This window comes from Chelonoidis abingdonii, chromosome 3, assembly GCF_003597395.2.
Source record: "Chelonoidis abingdonii isolate Lonesome George chromosome 3, CheloAbing_2.0, whole genome shotgun sequence".
NCBI classification, from domain to species: Eukaryota; Metazoa; Chordata; order Testudines; family Testudinidae; genus Chelonoidis; species Chelonoidis abingdonii.
In genome coordinates this window covers 3,366,648-3,381,234 of record NC_133771.1, presented here as the reverse complement: position 1 = coordinate 3,381,234, position 14,587 = coordinate 3,366,648, and the positions used below count along the sequence as shown (strand labels likewise).

The window sequence follows — 14,587 nt, the reverse complement described above, 5'->3', positions numbered from 1 at the left end:
CCCAGAGTCAGCACCAGCTCCACACAGGCCCCTGCCCCCGGCTAGCGGGGCCAGGACGTTCCCAGTCCCCGGGGCTCGGCAGAGAGGACCGACCCAGAGTCAGCACCAGCTCCACACAGGCTCCTGCCACCGGCTAGCGGGGCCAGGACGTTCCCAGCGATGAGTCACAGCCACCACCCCTGGCCTGCTCCATCCCGAGCCTGGAGGCCAAGGGAGCAAACCCATGGCTGGCGGAAGTGAGGGCATATTGGCCTACACAGGGGCATGAGGCCAGCCAGGCCTTCACCCTCTCCCTCATGTCCTTAAAACACACACCTGCCGTGACAGCCTTTTAGCCCTGGTTCCCCCTGTACATACCCACAGGCTCTAATTCCTCCACCGCAGGGGCTGCTCTGACCTAGCAGGGTATCACCATGGGTGCGCTCCCTGCTCGCAGCCGCTGGGCGGCTCTGGGTCACGTGCGGCTGCCTGGCCCTGGGTCAGCTTGGCTGACAGCTCCTGTGGCCGAAGCTCGGGTCTGGAGTCAGCGGCTGGGTGCAGGGAAGATGCAGAAACCGAAGGACAATTTCACCCAACCTAGGGCACCTGAGGCCGGGCAGGGCTCCTGGGTCCCTCCCTGGCTCTGCCGCTGCCTTGCTGGGGCAGCATGGCCGAGCTGCACAGCCTGGCTCTGTCTAGCGCAGGGATCCCAGGTGTGGCTCGTGCAGAGGGTGGCCTTCCCATGGGGCGTCAGGTGCGGGCCGAACGGAGGTGGCAGAACTCCAAAAGCCAAAGGGATCGCTTACCGCTTCGGATTTGGGTGGGACGGGAGGCGGCATCTCGCCCACAGGCTCCTGCCCAGGCAGGGCAGGGTGGTGCGGGGAGCCCAGTGGAGAGGAGGCGGTGAAGGACATGAGGTCGCGCTGCCCTTTGTTGGCGCTGCCCAGCCCCGGCCGGTTGCCGTTGGGCTCCGAGAAGTTCTCCGGGTTCTGGTTCGTCCAGAGCTCCTCATAGGGGATCTCCAGCGGCTCCTGAGTCCTGAACTCGGGCTCGGCCCAATTGGGTGTCACGTACTCCCGCTCCGAGTCGGAGAAGTCAGCCAGGGCCGAGCGCTCGTGGCGAGGGAGGAGCAGCTGCTGGGGCTGCCCACCCGGCACAGCCAGGGGGTCCTCGGGGGTGTGGGCTGAGCCCCTGCTATAGATGCAGACCGAGAGGCGCTGGAAAGCCGGGGCCAGCTCCTCGCGGGCGCAGCCCTGCAGGCTGAGGCGGATGCGCCGGGGGCTGGCGCACTCCTCCGACAGGTCGGGCTTGGCCTCCCGCACGGCTTTGGAGTACTCATCGGGGTCGAAGTGCTCCTGGCAGACAGCGGCACTGTCCTGCACCAGCTTCTCCAGCTGGGGGTCGCCCCAGAGCAGCCCCTCGGGCAGGGCGAAGTGGGGCATGTCGCTCAGCAGCAGGACGTGGAAGGGCACCACGGCCTCCTTGCGCAGGATGCAGCAGAGCACCACCGTCTTGGAGATGATGCTGAGCAGCTTGTAGCAGTGCCCCTCGCGGATGGCGTGCAGGTCGTAGGGGTTGCGTGAGGGCCGGCCAGGCACTGCCACGTTGACAGGCAGCCGCACCTTCTCGATGATGCTGCGGATGGTGTGCTCACCCTCCCGCATCTGCAGCTCCAGCGGGCTGCGGGTGCTGAAGCAGCCCTTGCACTGGAAGGGCAGGCTGAGGCTCTCGTTGGTGCGGTGGTTCATGCAGATCAGGCAAGGCACCTTGCCCTTCGCCGGCTTGCCGCCCAGAGGGCCCGCCCGGCCCAGCTTGCGCAGGAGGGTGGGGAGGCGCCACTTCTCCTTCGCCCCCTTGGCGCACAGGATCTCGGCCTGGCCCATCAGCGTCAGCTCGTCGCCCGCCTGCAGCGTGAAGTTGTAGACCTCGCTGGCCTCGCTGAACTCCCCGGACACCACCTGGCGGGGGGGACACAGGCACCGGGTTAACAGGGCCAAGCGGGGCGACAACTGGGAAGCACAAGGGCACCAAAGGGTGAATGGGGCCAGCGAGGTGGCTGGAAATGGAGGGCACAGGGCTGGGAAGCACATGGTCCCCGGGAGCTGAATGGGGCTGCAGAGGCAGCTGGCACTGCAGGGGCAGGGGGGATGGGCAGCACCCAGGCCTCAAGGGGTGAATGGGGCTGCAGAGGCGGCTGGCACTGTGGGGGGCAGGGGGGATGGGAAGCACAGAGGCCCCAAGGATGAATGGGGATTCAGAGGCAGCTGGCACTGTGGGGGGCAGGGGGGATGGGCAGCACAGAGGCCGCAAGGGTGAATGGGGCTGCAGAGGCAGCTGGCACTGCGGGGGCAGGGGGGATGGGCAGCACCCAGGCCCCAAGGGGTGAATGGGGCTGCAGAGGCGGCTGGCACTGCGGGGGCAGGGGGGATGGGCAGCACCCAGGCCCCAAGGGGTGAATGGGGCTGCAGAGGCGGCTGGCACTGCAGGGGCAGGGGGGATGGGCAGCACCCAGGCCCCAAGGGGTGAATGGGGCTGCAGAGGCGGCTGGCACTGCGGGGGCAGGGGGGATGGGCAGCACCCAGGCCCCAAGGGGTGAATGGGGCTGCAGAGGCGGCTGGCACTGCAGGGGCAGGGGGGATGGGCAGCACCCAGGCCCCAAGGGGTGAATGGGGCTGCAGAGGCGGCTGGCACTGCGGGGGCAGGGGGGATGGGCAGCACCCAGGCCCCAAGGGGTGAATGGGGCTGCAGAGGCGGCTGGCACTGCAGGGGCAGGGGGGATGGGCAGCACCCAGGCCCCAAGGGGTGAATGGGGCTGCAGAGGCGGCTGGCACTGCGGGGGCAGGGGGGATGGGCAGCACCCAGGCCCCAAGGGGTGAATGGGGCTGCAGAGGCGGCTGGCACTGCAGGGGCAGGGGGGATGGGCAGCACCCAGGCCCCAAGGGGTGAATGGGGCTGCAGAGGCGGCTGGCACTGCGGGGGCAGGGGGGATGGGCAGCACCCAGGCCCCAAGGGGTGAATGGGGCTGCAGAGGCGGCTGGCACTGCAGGGGCAGGGGGGATGGGCAGCACCCAGGCCCCAAGGGGTGAATGGGGCTGCAGAGGCGGCTGGCACTGCAGGGGTATGGGGCATGTGCAGCTCAGAGGCCCCAAGGGATGAATGAGGCTGTAGGGGCCAAGAAAGAAGCAGCCATGTCTGTGGCTCAGACGAGTGTTTTGGGTGCCTTGGGACAGGACACCAAATGCACCGGCCTGGAGCAGACGCCTGCCTTGAGCAGAGCGGGCCCAGGCCGTGGTTCCTTGGCGCCGTGCTCCCAGCGCTGCTCCCTACAGCCCTCCTGCACAGCCAGTGCCGACCAGAGGCCGCTGGGCCCCAGGCGGATCCGAGGGACCTGTTCCCAGCCAGCCCAGTGCCGAGGTGGGTGCTGGGCCGGGTGCTGGCGTGGCGCTGACCTTCACGCTGAAGGTGATGGCCTCCATGACGAATACGCGGTCCGGGAAGCTGCTGGCCACCTCCTCCACGCTGTTGAAATACTGAACTGGTTCCCGCACGTCCCGGTCTTGGTCCAGCAGCTTAAACTTCCCTGCAACGGCCCAGCCCAAAGCCCCGGTTAATGGAAAGAGACCCAGCCCCATGCAGCCCTGCAAGCCCTGCCCTACTCCCCAGGCAGGTCCCAGCTCCATCACTGGGTGTGCTCGATGGATCAGCCACCAGGCAGCATGGGAGGGTGGGGTTCACCTAGCAACGGCCTGTGGGGTCTGCCGCTCGGATCCCTGCCTGGAGAGCTCACGTTTGCCCACGGAAAATGCAAGCCCAGGGCATCCATGTGAAGCCGGCCCCAGAGGGGTCCCAGCGGCCCCGTCCATGAGAAAGGCCACCAGACAGCGCTTAGTACCACCGCACCTTCCACCTCCCCAGGAGGGGGTCCCCTTGATGCAAATATTGGGAGTTCCTGCCCCAGGCTTCATTCACGAAGCAGCCCCGGTTCTCCCTCCCTCCTCAGGACCTGCAGCACCCACGCTCACTGCAATGGGGAGTAGAGGGTGCCCGAGAAGAGAGGTGGGTACATTCACTGATGGGGAAGTGGCCTTTGGAAGCCGGTTCCAGGTTGGCCTTCGCACGATCCTCCCTGCTGGGACAGCCCAGGCCTGGGAGGACACAGCACAGCTTGTCCAGAGCTAATGGGAGAAGAGGAACTGTCCAGCCCCCCTCGGCAGGCACCAGGTGAATGCCCACAGCTGGGATGTGGGTGAAGGGCCAAGGCTAACGGGGCCTATGGGGCAGGGCAGGGCCATGGGGCCAAACCTATCCCTCGGGTCACTCCAGTGACCTCAGAAAGGATGGCGAATTTTGTCCCCTGATTTTTATCCCTATACCAGCGAAGCCCATTGACACTCACACAGCCCTTTGCCTCTCCTCCCAGGGACCCTCCTGGCCATAGGGAAGGGGGCAGACAGAGATGAGGCTCTTACGGGAAAGCCACCTCCCCCCAGCATGGTGAGGGAGCAGGAAATCCCTGAGCAGAGGGAGAGCCGGCTGGATCAATGGGCCACGGCCAAGTGCTTCCTGCTCAGCAAAGGCGACGTCCCCAGAGCTCACTTCGCACAGACCTGAGGTCAGCCCCCTTCCACAGCCAGGCACGTTAATACACAGCCATTGCCAACAGGGGCAATGGGGCACCGCTCAAGCCCCCTTACCTCCTCAGTGCCTCTGTGCTTCCCAGTCCCCCCAGCTCCCCGCCAAGTGCTACATGATCAGGGGTGTGGGGGGGTCTGTGCTAAAGTTATTCCTCTGATTAGCTTAGAAACTTTCTAACGAGTTAACACCCATCCTCCAGGAGAGCCGCTGAGATCCAGGGGTTTAGGGGCAGCCCAGGGCCGCCCGGCCCTCCTGCCTGAGCCGGAGCAGAGGGGCACTTGCAGCTCTGGTGATGTCACTAAGTAAGGGCCGACGGTGTATTCTGCACACGCAGACTTTCCACAGACAGAACTGAGCCGTGTGACGCAGCTCCCCAGGCCCAGCACAAACCACAGCAGGGCCGAGGGAAGCTGACACACGTTCCCAGCGGATCCGCTGTGCTCCAGCATCACCTCTGCTGCCAGCCCAGCACCTGGCTCTCAACCCCGCCAAGCCAATCAGAATTCACCGGGGCCCAGAGTATGTCAGGCCTCTGGGCAGAAGTGGGACTTCACCTTGGCCTGGTATAGGCCCCTTTGCCCCTCTCACCCTCTGCAAATATCCCTGGGCACCTACTGGCTCCATAAGCTGTTTTGTTGTGGGGCTTTTTTGGCCCAGAGCTCTTTCTGCACTGATGGTAAAAAATTAAGCCCTGTTACTTCTTCATAGACCATAGGGGATGGGTTTCCCTTTCCTGATTGGACAACTGTGCAAGATCTTCCAGCATATATATGTGTGTTTGTGTGTGTGTAACATACACACCTACTACACCAAAGCACAGCCGAGTAGCTTGCTTAACTGGCAGCAGCAGTAGGCTGTTACCCTCAGCACCAAGGCACGAACTTCCTTAGCTCGCGGCAGTAGTGTATGATGCAGTAATGCCATTAACTGGCAGCAGTTGTAGGCTGTTATCCTCAGCATTGAAGCTCAGCAGAGTAACTCCCTTAGCTGGCAGCAGTAGTGGGCTGTTACCCTTGATGTGGAGCAGCCACTAGTAGGGGGATACAGCACTCACTTTACCAGTGTGTTACACGTACAGGTTAGAGACATGAGGGAACTATTGTAGCCCTGACTCAGGATGACTACGTTAACGAAGGTAGCAAAGAAATCTGTGACACCCCTTGCTATAAAGAACTCACAGAAGACCCCACATCACAATTCACACAAGAATTTAGAATTACCATCAAATCCTTCTCCAGGCAACTCCAAGAAAAACTCTACAACCTCATCCCCCACGAAGCCACCCCACGGACCCTCCAAGATACATACACAAGGGAACCCCGGCAGACCCATCATATCTGGCCATGGAATTCTTACTAAACAGGACTCAGAGAAACCATCCTCAAACTACTTACCACACAAAGGGCCAGCTTCCTTCAGGACAGGACCAACTTCCTCCAGAAACTCCAGAACATTAACAACCTCCCTCAGAACACCATCCTCACCACCATAGATATCTCCCTATACACCAACATCCTTCATTGCTGCCTGCCTCAAATATCTGCAAGACAATGGACAAAGCTTGGAAATCCACCCCACATCCATCGCCATACTCACCCATTTCATCCTCACTCACAAAAGTGTCACATTCCATAGAATCATAGAATGTTGGAAGGGACCTCAGGAGGTATCTAGTCCAACCCCCTGCTCAAAGCAGGACCAACACCAACTAAATCATCCCAGCCAGGGCTTTGTCAAACCAGGCCTTAAAAACCTCTAAGAAAGATGTCATGGAGTGTGGGGGGAGACCAGGCCCTACACCCCCGGCTTCCTGTGATTCACCATGACTCTCAGCCAGCCAGTAAAACAGAAAATTTATTTGGACGACAGGAACACAGTCCAAGACAGGTCTTGCAGGCACAGCAGGACCTGCTTAAGTTAGGTCCATCTGGGGCCCCCAGGGAGGCCACAGCCCTGTTGGGAAGCGCAAGCCCCATCGGGGCACCACTCTCCATTTCCCAGCCAGCTTCAAAACTTAAACCCCACTCCAGCCCCTCCTCTCTGGCCTTTGTCTCTTTCCCGGGCCAGGAGGTCACCTGATCTCTTTGTTCTCCAACACATTCAGTTGGCACCTTCGCAGGGGAGGGGCCCAGGCCATCATTTGCCAGGAGACAGAATGTCAGGCATTTATGTACACTGGCCCTTTGCTCTGTAGCAACCCTACACCCTTATCACACCACCTAGATACTTAAGAACTGCATGGGGGAACCAGAGGCACCAACACAGTATTCAGAGAAAACATTAAGAACATTCCCAGTTCGTCACAGAAGGAGATTCCACTGCCTCCCTAGGGAACCCATCCAGTGCTTCACCACCCTCCTAGTGAAAAAGTTTTTCCTAATATCCAGCTTAAACCTCCCCCACTGCAACTGGACACCATTACTCCTTGTTCTGTCATCTGCCACCACTGAGAACAGTCTAGATCCTACCTCTTTGGAACCCCCTTTCAGGTAGTTGAAAGCAGCTATCAAATCCCTCCTCATTCTTCTCTTCTGCAGACTAAACAATCCCAGTTCCCTCAGCCTCTCCTCATAAGTCTTGTGCCCCAGCCCTCTAATCGTTTTTGTTGCCCTCTGCTGGACTCTTTCCAATTTTTCCACATCCTTCTTGTAGTGTGGGCCCAAAACTGGACACAGTACTCCAGATGAGGCCTCACCAATGTCGAAGAGAGGGGAATGATCATGTCCCTTGATCTGTGGCAATGCCTCTACTTATACAGCCCAAAACGCTGTTAGCCTTCTTGGCAACAAGGGCACACTGCTGACTCATATCCAGCTTCTCATCCACTGTAACCCCTAGCTCCTTTTCTGCAGAACTGCTGTCTAGCCACTTGGTCCCTAGTCCGTAGCGGTGCATGAGATTCTTCCATCCTAAGTGCAAGATTCTGCACTTGTCCTTGTCGTACCTCATCAGATTAACAACAGTTCAACAACAAACACTTTGCCAAACCATGGGAACAGCCAGGGGTAGTGAGATGGATCCTCAATATTCCATCCTCTCCGTGGGCCACCTTGAGGAAGAAGTTCTGTAAAAATGCACAACAAAACCAACAATGTACCTGAGATAAACCGATGATAAATTCACCCTCTGGACAGATGACCCAAACTCCCTCGTAGGCTTCTGTCGTAGCTTCCTACTCAGATTTGAAACTTAGCGTTCATAAACTGAGAAGCTAGCATGAACCCTCTAAGCTTAATTACCAGCTTAGATCTGATATCGCTGCCACCAGCCAAGGATTCCAGGGCTTGGCTCCCTCTGGTCTCCCAAAACCTTCTCTGGGGGACCCCAAGACTCAGAGGCCCTGAGTCTCACACCAAAGGGAAACAACCCCTTCCCCTTGTCTCCTCGTTACCTCATCCCCGGCTCCCCCTCCCTGGTTATCCTGGACGATACTGTACTTAAACTCCTTGACTTTCAAAACAGAGAGGACAATTCACCTTCCCCCCTTCCTTCTTCCCTGAGGCTGCACAGATTCACCCTTTGTAAAATCTAACACACAAAGAGAATTTCCCTTCCCTTCGTTCCTTAGCCTACCCAGAGAAACTCAAACAGGTCTTAAAAAGAAAGCTTTATATAAAAAGAAAGAAAAAACACATAAACATAGTCTCTGTATCAGGTTGACAATACAGGGTCAATTGCTTAAAAGAAAAAATGAATAAACAACCTGATTCAAAAAGAAATACAATTTAAACATTCCAGCAACTACACACATGTAAATACAAAAACAATATAAAAACCTATATTGTCTTATCCCTGTACTCACAACTTGGAAACTGAAGATTAGAAGCTTGAAGATAGAAAGACCCCTCTCATACCCTAGAGACAGACAAAAGACACACCCAAAGGGACACACACCCAAACATTCCCTCCCTGAGCTTTTAAAAATCCGGTCTGCTGATTGATCCTCTGGTCAGGTGTTTGGTTCCCTTCGTTAACCCTTTACAGGTACAAGAACATTAACCCTTAGCTATCTGTTTACGACAGCTCCACAACTTCAACAACCACCACCCATCCATCAAACTCTTTCTAGAACAATCCCACACCAACTTCTCGGGCACCACAATCAGCTTCATCAGTGGAACCCTACAAATGACTGCACACAAGAAACCCCTGGATCACCCCACTTACCTCCACAGATCCAGTAGCCACCACGAACACACCAAGGAATCTCTTATCAATAGCCAGGCACTCAGATACCAAAGAACATGCTCCGAGGAGAAAGTCCAGGATACACATCTTAACACAACCAAAGCAGCCTTCACCAAACAGAGAAGTAGATTGGATCATGGAATGGGCCATCTAAATACATTCAGGGAACTTGCTTCAGCGTGGAAATAAACCCCCCTGTGACTGCACACCTCTAGTTGTCACCTACCACTGCGCTAGAACCCACGTGGGATATCAACAATTACGACCCATATTCAGTGGGGACTACAGCCGGAAAGAAATCTTTCCTGAGCCTTCTGAAAGCCCTCTCCTGGCCTTTAAACAACCCCTCAACCTTGCCAAATTCATCCTTTGAAGCAAGCTCCCCACAGACCAGGACCCACCAACTTGAAGCAGCACCAGACTCTGCCAGAACAACAAATGCATATCCTGCATACATATCACCACGGCTACAATGATCAACGCCCCTTGCGACACACCTGTCAAGATCTATGGGTCCTACACATGCCCATCACAATACGTCGTGTACCACAATCAGTGCATACAATGCCCCAACAACAACTCTCTGAGTGAAACTAGAGAAACATTATGCTTTCAAGGGAACGCATGCAGAAAAATGACAAAAGACAATAACACCCCGTCACCTGTGGGTGAACTTTCCACAAAGCGATCACTCCATATCTGTCCTCTCAGTGCTCATCCTCAAAGGACACCTGCATAACACCTGGAAAAGATGAGTCTGGGAACTTAAATTTGTAACTGCTGGACACCAAACACCACGGACTTAGCAGAAACACTGGTTTCACGGCTCATTACACACCTTGCTGCCTGCTAACCCTCATTTGCCCACTTCACTTTAAGTCATCTCCTGCAGCATGTGTGCACCACTTGTGCTTAGTAGTCTGTCCCACCTTGTGTTTAGTGCAGACACACTGAAGAAGACTCTGTGGAGCTCAAAAGCACGTCCCTTCTACCAGCAGAAGTTGGTTCAGTAAAAGATATCACCTCACCCACCATGTCTCACTCACATCCTGGGACCGACACGGCTGCAGCAACGCTGCCAACAACACATACGGGTGGATAATCTGGGTTCCCCACAACCCTGCGCCCTTAGCGTTCGCTTCCCGCAGCTGCTTGGGCCAGCCAAGCTCAATCACTCTTGGGTAGCAAAGAGGAAGCGGGGCTCCAACCCAGAGAGGAATATTCTTGGGCAATGTTGGGCATCACACACCAGCACCAGGCCTCTGCTTGGGCTGTCCCACCTCAGTGTCCTGGGCTGGGAACTCCTGGGGTTCGTGTGCCCCCTGCTCCCCAGCCCAGAGGAGAGCCCACAGGGGAGCAGGCAGCTCGGCTGCACGGCAGCTCCCGGCTCTCTCCTGCTGTGATGATGTGGTTCTGACGGGACCCAACTGAGAGTGCCAAATCAGGACCAATTGCTCAAACAGGACAGTCACAGCCCTAGGCTGGGGTTTTTCCACCTCTAAGGCAAACCAAACCAGCCAGACAACAGACTTCGGTGTCACCCCTCTGGCTAACCGCAAGTCACACAAGCAATTTCCTTAGACACTCCAGTCTCCCAGTATCACCACCAGTCCCACACGTCCTGGGGATGAATGGTTATGAAAACCAACACCCCAGTAAAAGAAAAAGGTTCTCTCGATCCCAAAGGACCAAGCCCCAGACCCAGGTCAATATACACATCAGATCTTACCCACAAATCACGCTGTTGCCAATCCTTTAGAATCTAAAATCTAAAGGTTTATTCATAAAAGGAAAAAGATAGAGGTGAGAGCTAGAATTAGTTAACTGGAATCAATTACATACAGTAATGGCAAAGTTCTTAGTTCAGGCTTGTAGCAGTGATGGAGTAAACTGCAGGTTCAAATCAAGTCTCTGGAGAACATTCCCTGCTGGGATGGGTCATCAGTCCCTTGTGTAGAGCTTCAGCTTGCAGCAAAGTCCCTCCAGAGGTAAGAAGCAGGATTGAAGACAAAATGGAGATGAGGCCTTCGCCTTATATAGACTTTTCCAGGTGTAAGAACACTCCTTTGTTCCTACTGTGGAAAGTTACAGCAAAATGGAGTTTGCAGTCACATGGGCCAGTTTCTGCTCACTCCAGTGAGTCACAGGGCGTATCCGCCTTCTCTCGATGGGTCAATTGTGTAGTTGATGGTCCTTAATGGGCCATCAAGCAGGCTAAGCAGAGCTGACACCAGCTTGTCTGGGGTGTCACCCAGAACTGCAGCACCAATTTAAAATACAGACAGTACACAGCCAATATTCATAACTTCAACTACAGAAATGATACAGACATACAGACAGCACAATCATAACCAGTAACCCGTAACCTGGTCTTAGACACCTTATATGACCCCCTTTACATAGGATTTGGTGCCACTACAGAACCTTGGTTGCAACCCATGTTCTATATGGTCCCAGTTTATATCAATAACGTCACACCTGCCCACTGTGATGACACTGATGGAGGGAAGCAGTGGGAGGTAGGGTGGATCCCATGGAGGCAGGAACGGGGTCTGCCCAGGCTGGAGGGAGATCAAGACGAAGGAGAGGTGACCCCATGAGTCAGTGCAGAAGTGCTACAGAGGGTGATCGGTGCCCTTCAGGACTGGGCCCAAAAAGCTTGGGGTTTCTCTGGCTCCTTCCCTCCTCTTCAGCATCTCCTCTGCCCTCACCTTTGCCGCCGCCCTCCAGAGTGCGGTCATGTAGCCCAGCCCTGGCCCTGCAACTCCTGCCGCTCCCAGGATGAAATGCCAAATGTCAGCCAATTCCCGGTGTCCCACGCCAGGGCTCCCTCACCCGCTTGCTCTGCATGGCTCAGCAAGGGTGACTGGCAGGAAACATGCTGCCCAGGGGGGGAGGCTCCTGGGCGGGCAGCAGGCCCAGCCATGCCATCTGGGAACCTTCGCTGCCCGGCAACCAGCCCCGAATGGAGAACATTTTTTCCTGACCCTGGACAGCCGAGATCTGTGCCCCACCCCGCAACATGCCGGTTCAGTGGGAGGACAGACAGACAGACCTCACCGCCCCCCAAGCCTCTGAAGGGCTTCACAAGGGTCTTTGGTTTGCAACCCTGGCAAGGCCTGGGGCTGTCTGCTCACGGCAGAGCCGGGAATGGGCACATGGGAACGGGGGGAGGACACATGGGGGGGGCGTTTCCTTCCCCCGGCCAGGCAGCAGTGTTAGCTCCCGCTCCCAGACCCTCTGCTTCCCTCCCTCGCAGTTTCCAACATCCCATTGCCATGGAAACTGCTTGCAGGCTGCTCCGTTTCCAAGCCAGCCACGCCTGCCACAGCTCCCCAATGGGCTGCGTGGGGGGGTCCCTGTGCCCTGCCTCGGCCTGCTCCGCACACACATCCCCGCCATGTCCTCTAATAGAGCCAAGAGCCAGGGCCCTGGGGGCTGACAGGCAGAGCCCCTCCGGAGCCACATCTGCCACGGCCTCACGGCGCCGCATTGGCCCAATGGCCACCAGTCACCCAGCACCGCTGCCAGCCATGCACAAGAGCAGCAGCCCCTCATCCAGCATGCGTATTGGGAGATCGAGGCTGAGGCGGCTGGAGCCACCAGAAGGCGGCCTCCCTCCCTCCCATCCCCTGCCCACCTCTTCACACCCACTCCTGAGTCCATGATCCGCCTCCCAGGGGAAGCAGCTCAGTGGGCAGCCAGCCAGCGCCACCCCCTGGGTCTGGTCCCATCTGGCATCCAAGCCAGGATCCCATGTAAGCATTTCCTGTAGAGGGTCAGGAACGAAGTGTGCTGGGGGGCTTGGCGAGCATGCCAGGGACAGACGGTAGTGACGGGGTGGAGGGTGACAGCAGGGGCCAAGCTCTCTCTGGGATGTGCAGACCATACTGGCCGAGGGGAGAAACCAATCCCCACTCCCCAAATTCTGACTCACTCCCGCTAGGCTCTGCCAGCTACTGACCAGCTTGAAGCCCTGGCTGACTTGCAGCCGATCCACCTTGCACGGATTCATCCACAAGGGCTGGGAAGGTTAATGTCTGGCTGATGGTCTCGGCCTTTCTCTGCCTGAGGGCTGGGTTCAAATCCTGTTTTGGTCACCAGTGGACTGAGTTTGCTAGTCTCAGTGAATGTGGGTACACAGAGGAGGGTCTGAGCCACCGGCCCATGCCATCTGCTCCCAGCACTAGGCCCACCTGCTAGAGACATCCAGCTGTTTTCTGAAATAAAATAATCAACCCCCTTGGGGAGCTACTGTTTGGGGTAAACTCCTGCTTGCCCCGAAGTGCTGCAGAGCCCGGCACAGCTCAGTCACCACTAGGACCAGAGCAGGGGTGGAGACCAGTTATCAACGATACTCATGCAATCACAGCCAATATCTGCCTATTGGCTGGAACCAATTACCAGCCAGCTGGCAAAGTGCAAGGCCTTGTTTAAAAATGGGTTGTCCCTCCGGGGTGGGGTGACCAGATGTCCCAATTTTATAGGGACAGTTCTGAGTTTTGAGTCTTTTTCTTATATAGGCTCCTCTTACCCCCCACCCCCTACCCCGATTTTTCACACTTGCTGTCTGGTCATTCTACTCTGAGGCACGGAAAACAGCCCTCCATGTGCAGCAGAAGAAGGGGAATTTCCCCAGAGGTTAAAGGATGGAAGTGGCAGGAAAAGAAGGAGGCTGCTGAGGGCTCAATAGCCTTGCAATGAAAAACTTTTCTATGTGTGGATTCAGCTTTGGTCTCTAAGAGATACGACTGACCCAGAGATCCAGAAACGTTTCCAGGGGTCTGAGCTTAGCCTGTCCCCCGGGAAGGTGTGGATTTAGTTGGGGTTGGTCCTGCTTTGAGCAGGGGGTTGGACTAGATACCTCCTGAGGTCCCTTCCAACCCTGATATTCTATGAAGTGCTGGAGACCCAACACAACAGCAGCATCAGGCCATGGTACCAGAAAGTCACGGGGAGAATAAACCCAACGTGAAACTGACCAGCCCAGAGTCACTGCCCCAGGAGGAGTGAAATGCAAAATGCAAACAACCTGTGTCCCTGGGGGCCAGACAGAGATTCTGGGCTGGCTGCGGCCCCTCGCCTCCCTCCCTGCCCGGGGACTGCGACAGCTGCTGCATGCACCACCAACTCAGAGGGACAGGGCCCAGGCAGGTGAGGCAGCTGGCCTGTGGGAGTGAGCGGCTGGATGGGGAGTCACAGACTCTCCCAGCTTGTGTTACCCTCTGACCCCTCCCTACTCAGGGGTCTAGGCAATAGAATTAAGCTTCTGCCTTGCCCTGGTAAATGCTGCGGGCGCGGAGCCGGTGTATGTCCAGGGAGATGCTACATGGGGCTAATGTCACTTGGGGAAGGGTTGCTTCCAAGGTTGTGGCCGGGGCAGGGCAGGGGTCAATGGCACACAAGTCACAATGGGACACAAGTCAGACATTAGGAATGGCAATATGCAAAAACCTGTAGGAGAACACCTCAATCTCCCTGGACACACAAAAGCAGATTTAAAGGTAGCTATCCTGCAGCAAAAAAACTTCAGGACCAGACTTGAAAGAGAAACTGCTGAGCTCCAGTTCATCTCCAAATTTGGCACCATCAGCTCAGGATTAAACAAAGACTGTGAATGGCTAGCCAACTACAAAAGCAGTTTCTCTTCCCTTGGTGTTCACACCTCAACTGCTAGAAGGGGACCTCATTCTCCCTGATTGAACTAACCTCGTTATCTCTAGCCTGATTCTTGCCTGCATATTTATACCTGCCTCTGGAAATTTCCACTGCATGCATCCGACGA

At 56.6% G+C, this 14,587-nt stretch overlaps 1 protein-coding gene across 2 annotated transcripts in view; it reads right to left on the bottom strand.

Moving 5' to 3' along the window:
- GAREM2 (GRB2 associated regulator of MAPK1 subtype 2) overlaps positions 1-14,587 on the bottom strand; it is a 31,017-nt gene that overhangs the window by 7,234 nt on the left and 9,196 nt on the right. Inside the window, exons 2-3 of one of the 2 annotated variants that reach the window (XM_032778832.2) lie at positions 3,429-3,559; positions 786-1,937 (exon numbers count right to left, since the gene is read on the bottom strand). In XM_032778832.2, the coding sequence (XP_032634723.1) occupies positions 786-1,937; positions 3,429-3,455 (1,179 nt within the window). In that variant the 5' untranslated portion in view covers positions 3,456-3,559. Of the gene's footprint in view, positions 1-785; positions 1,938-3,428; positions 3,616-14,587 lie in introns of those variants that run through there. The other variant, XM_075063421.1, reaches the window with a different exon arrangement.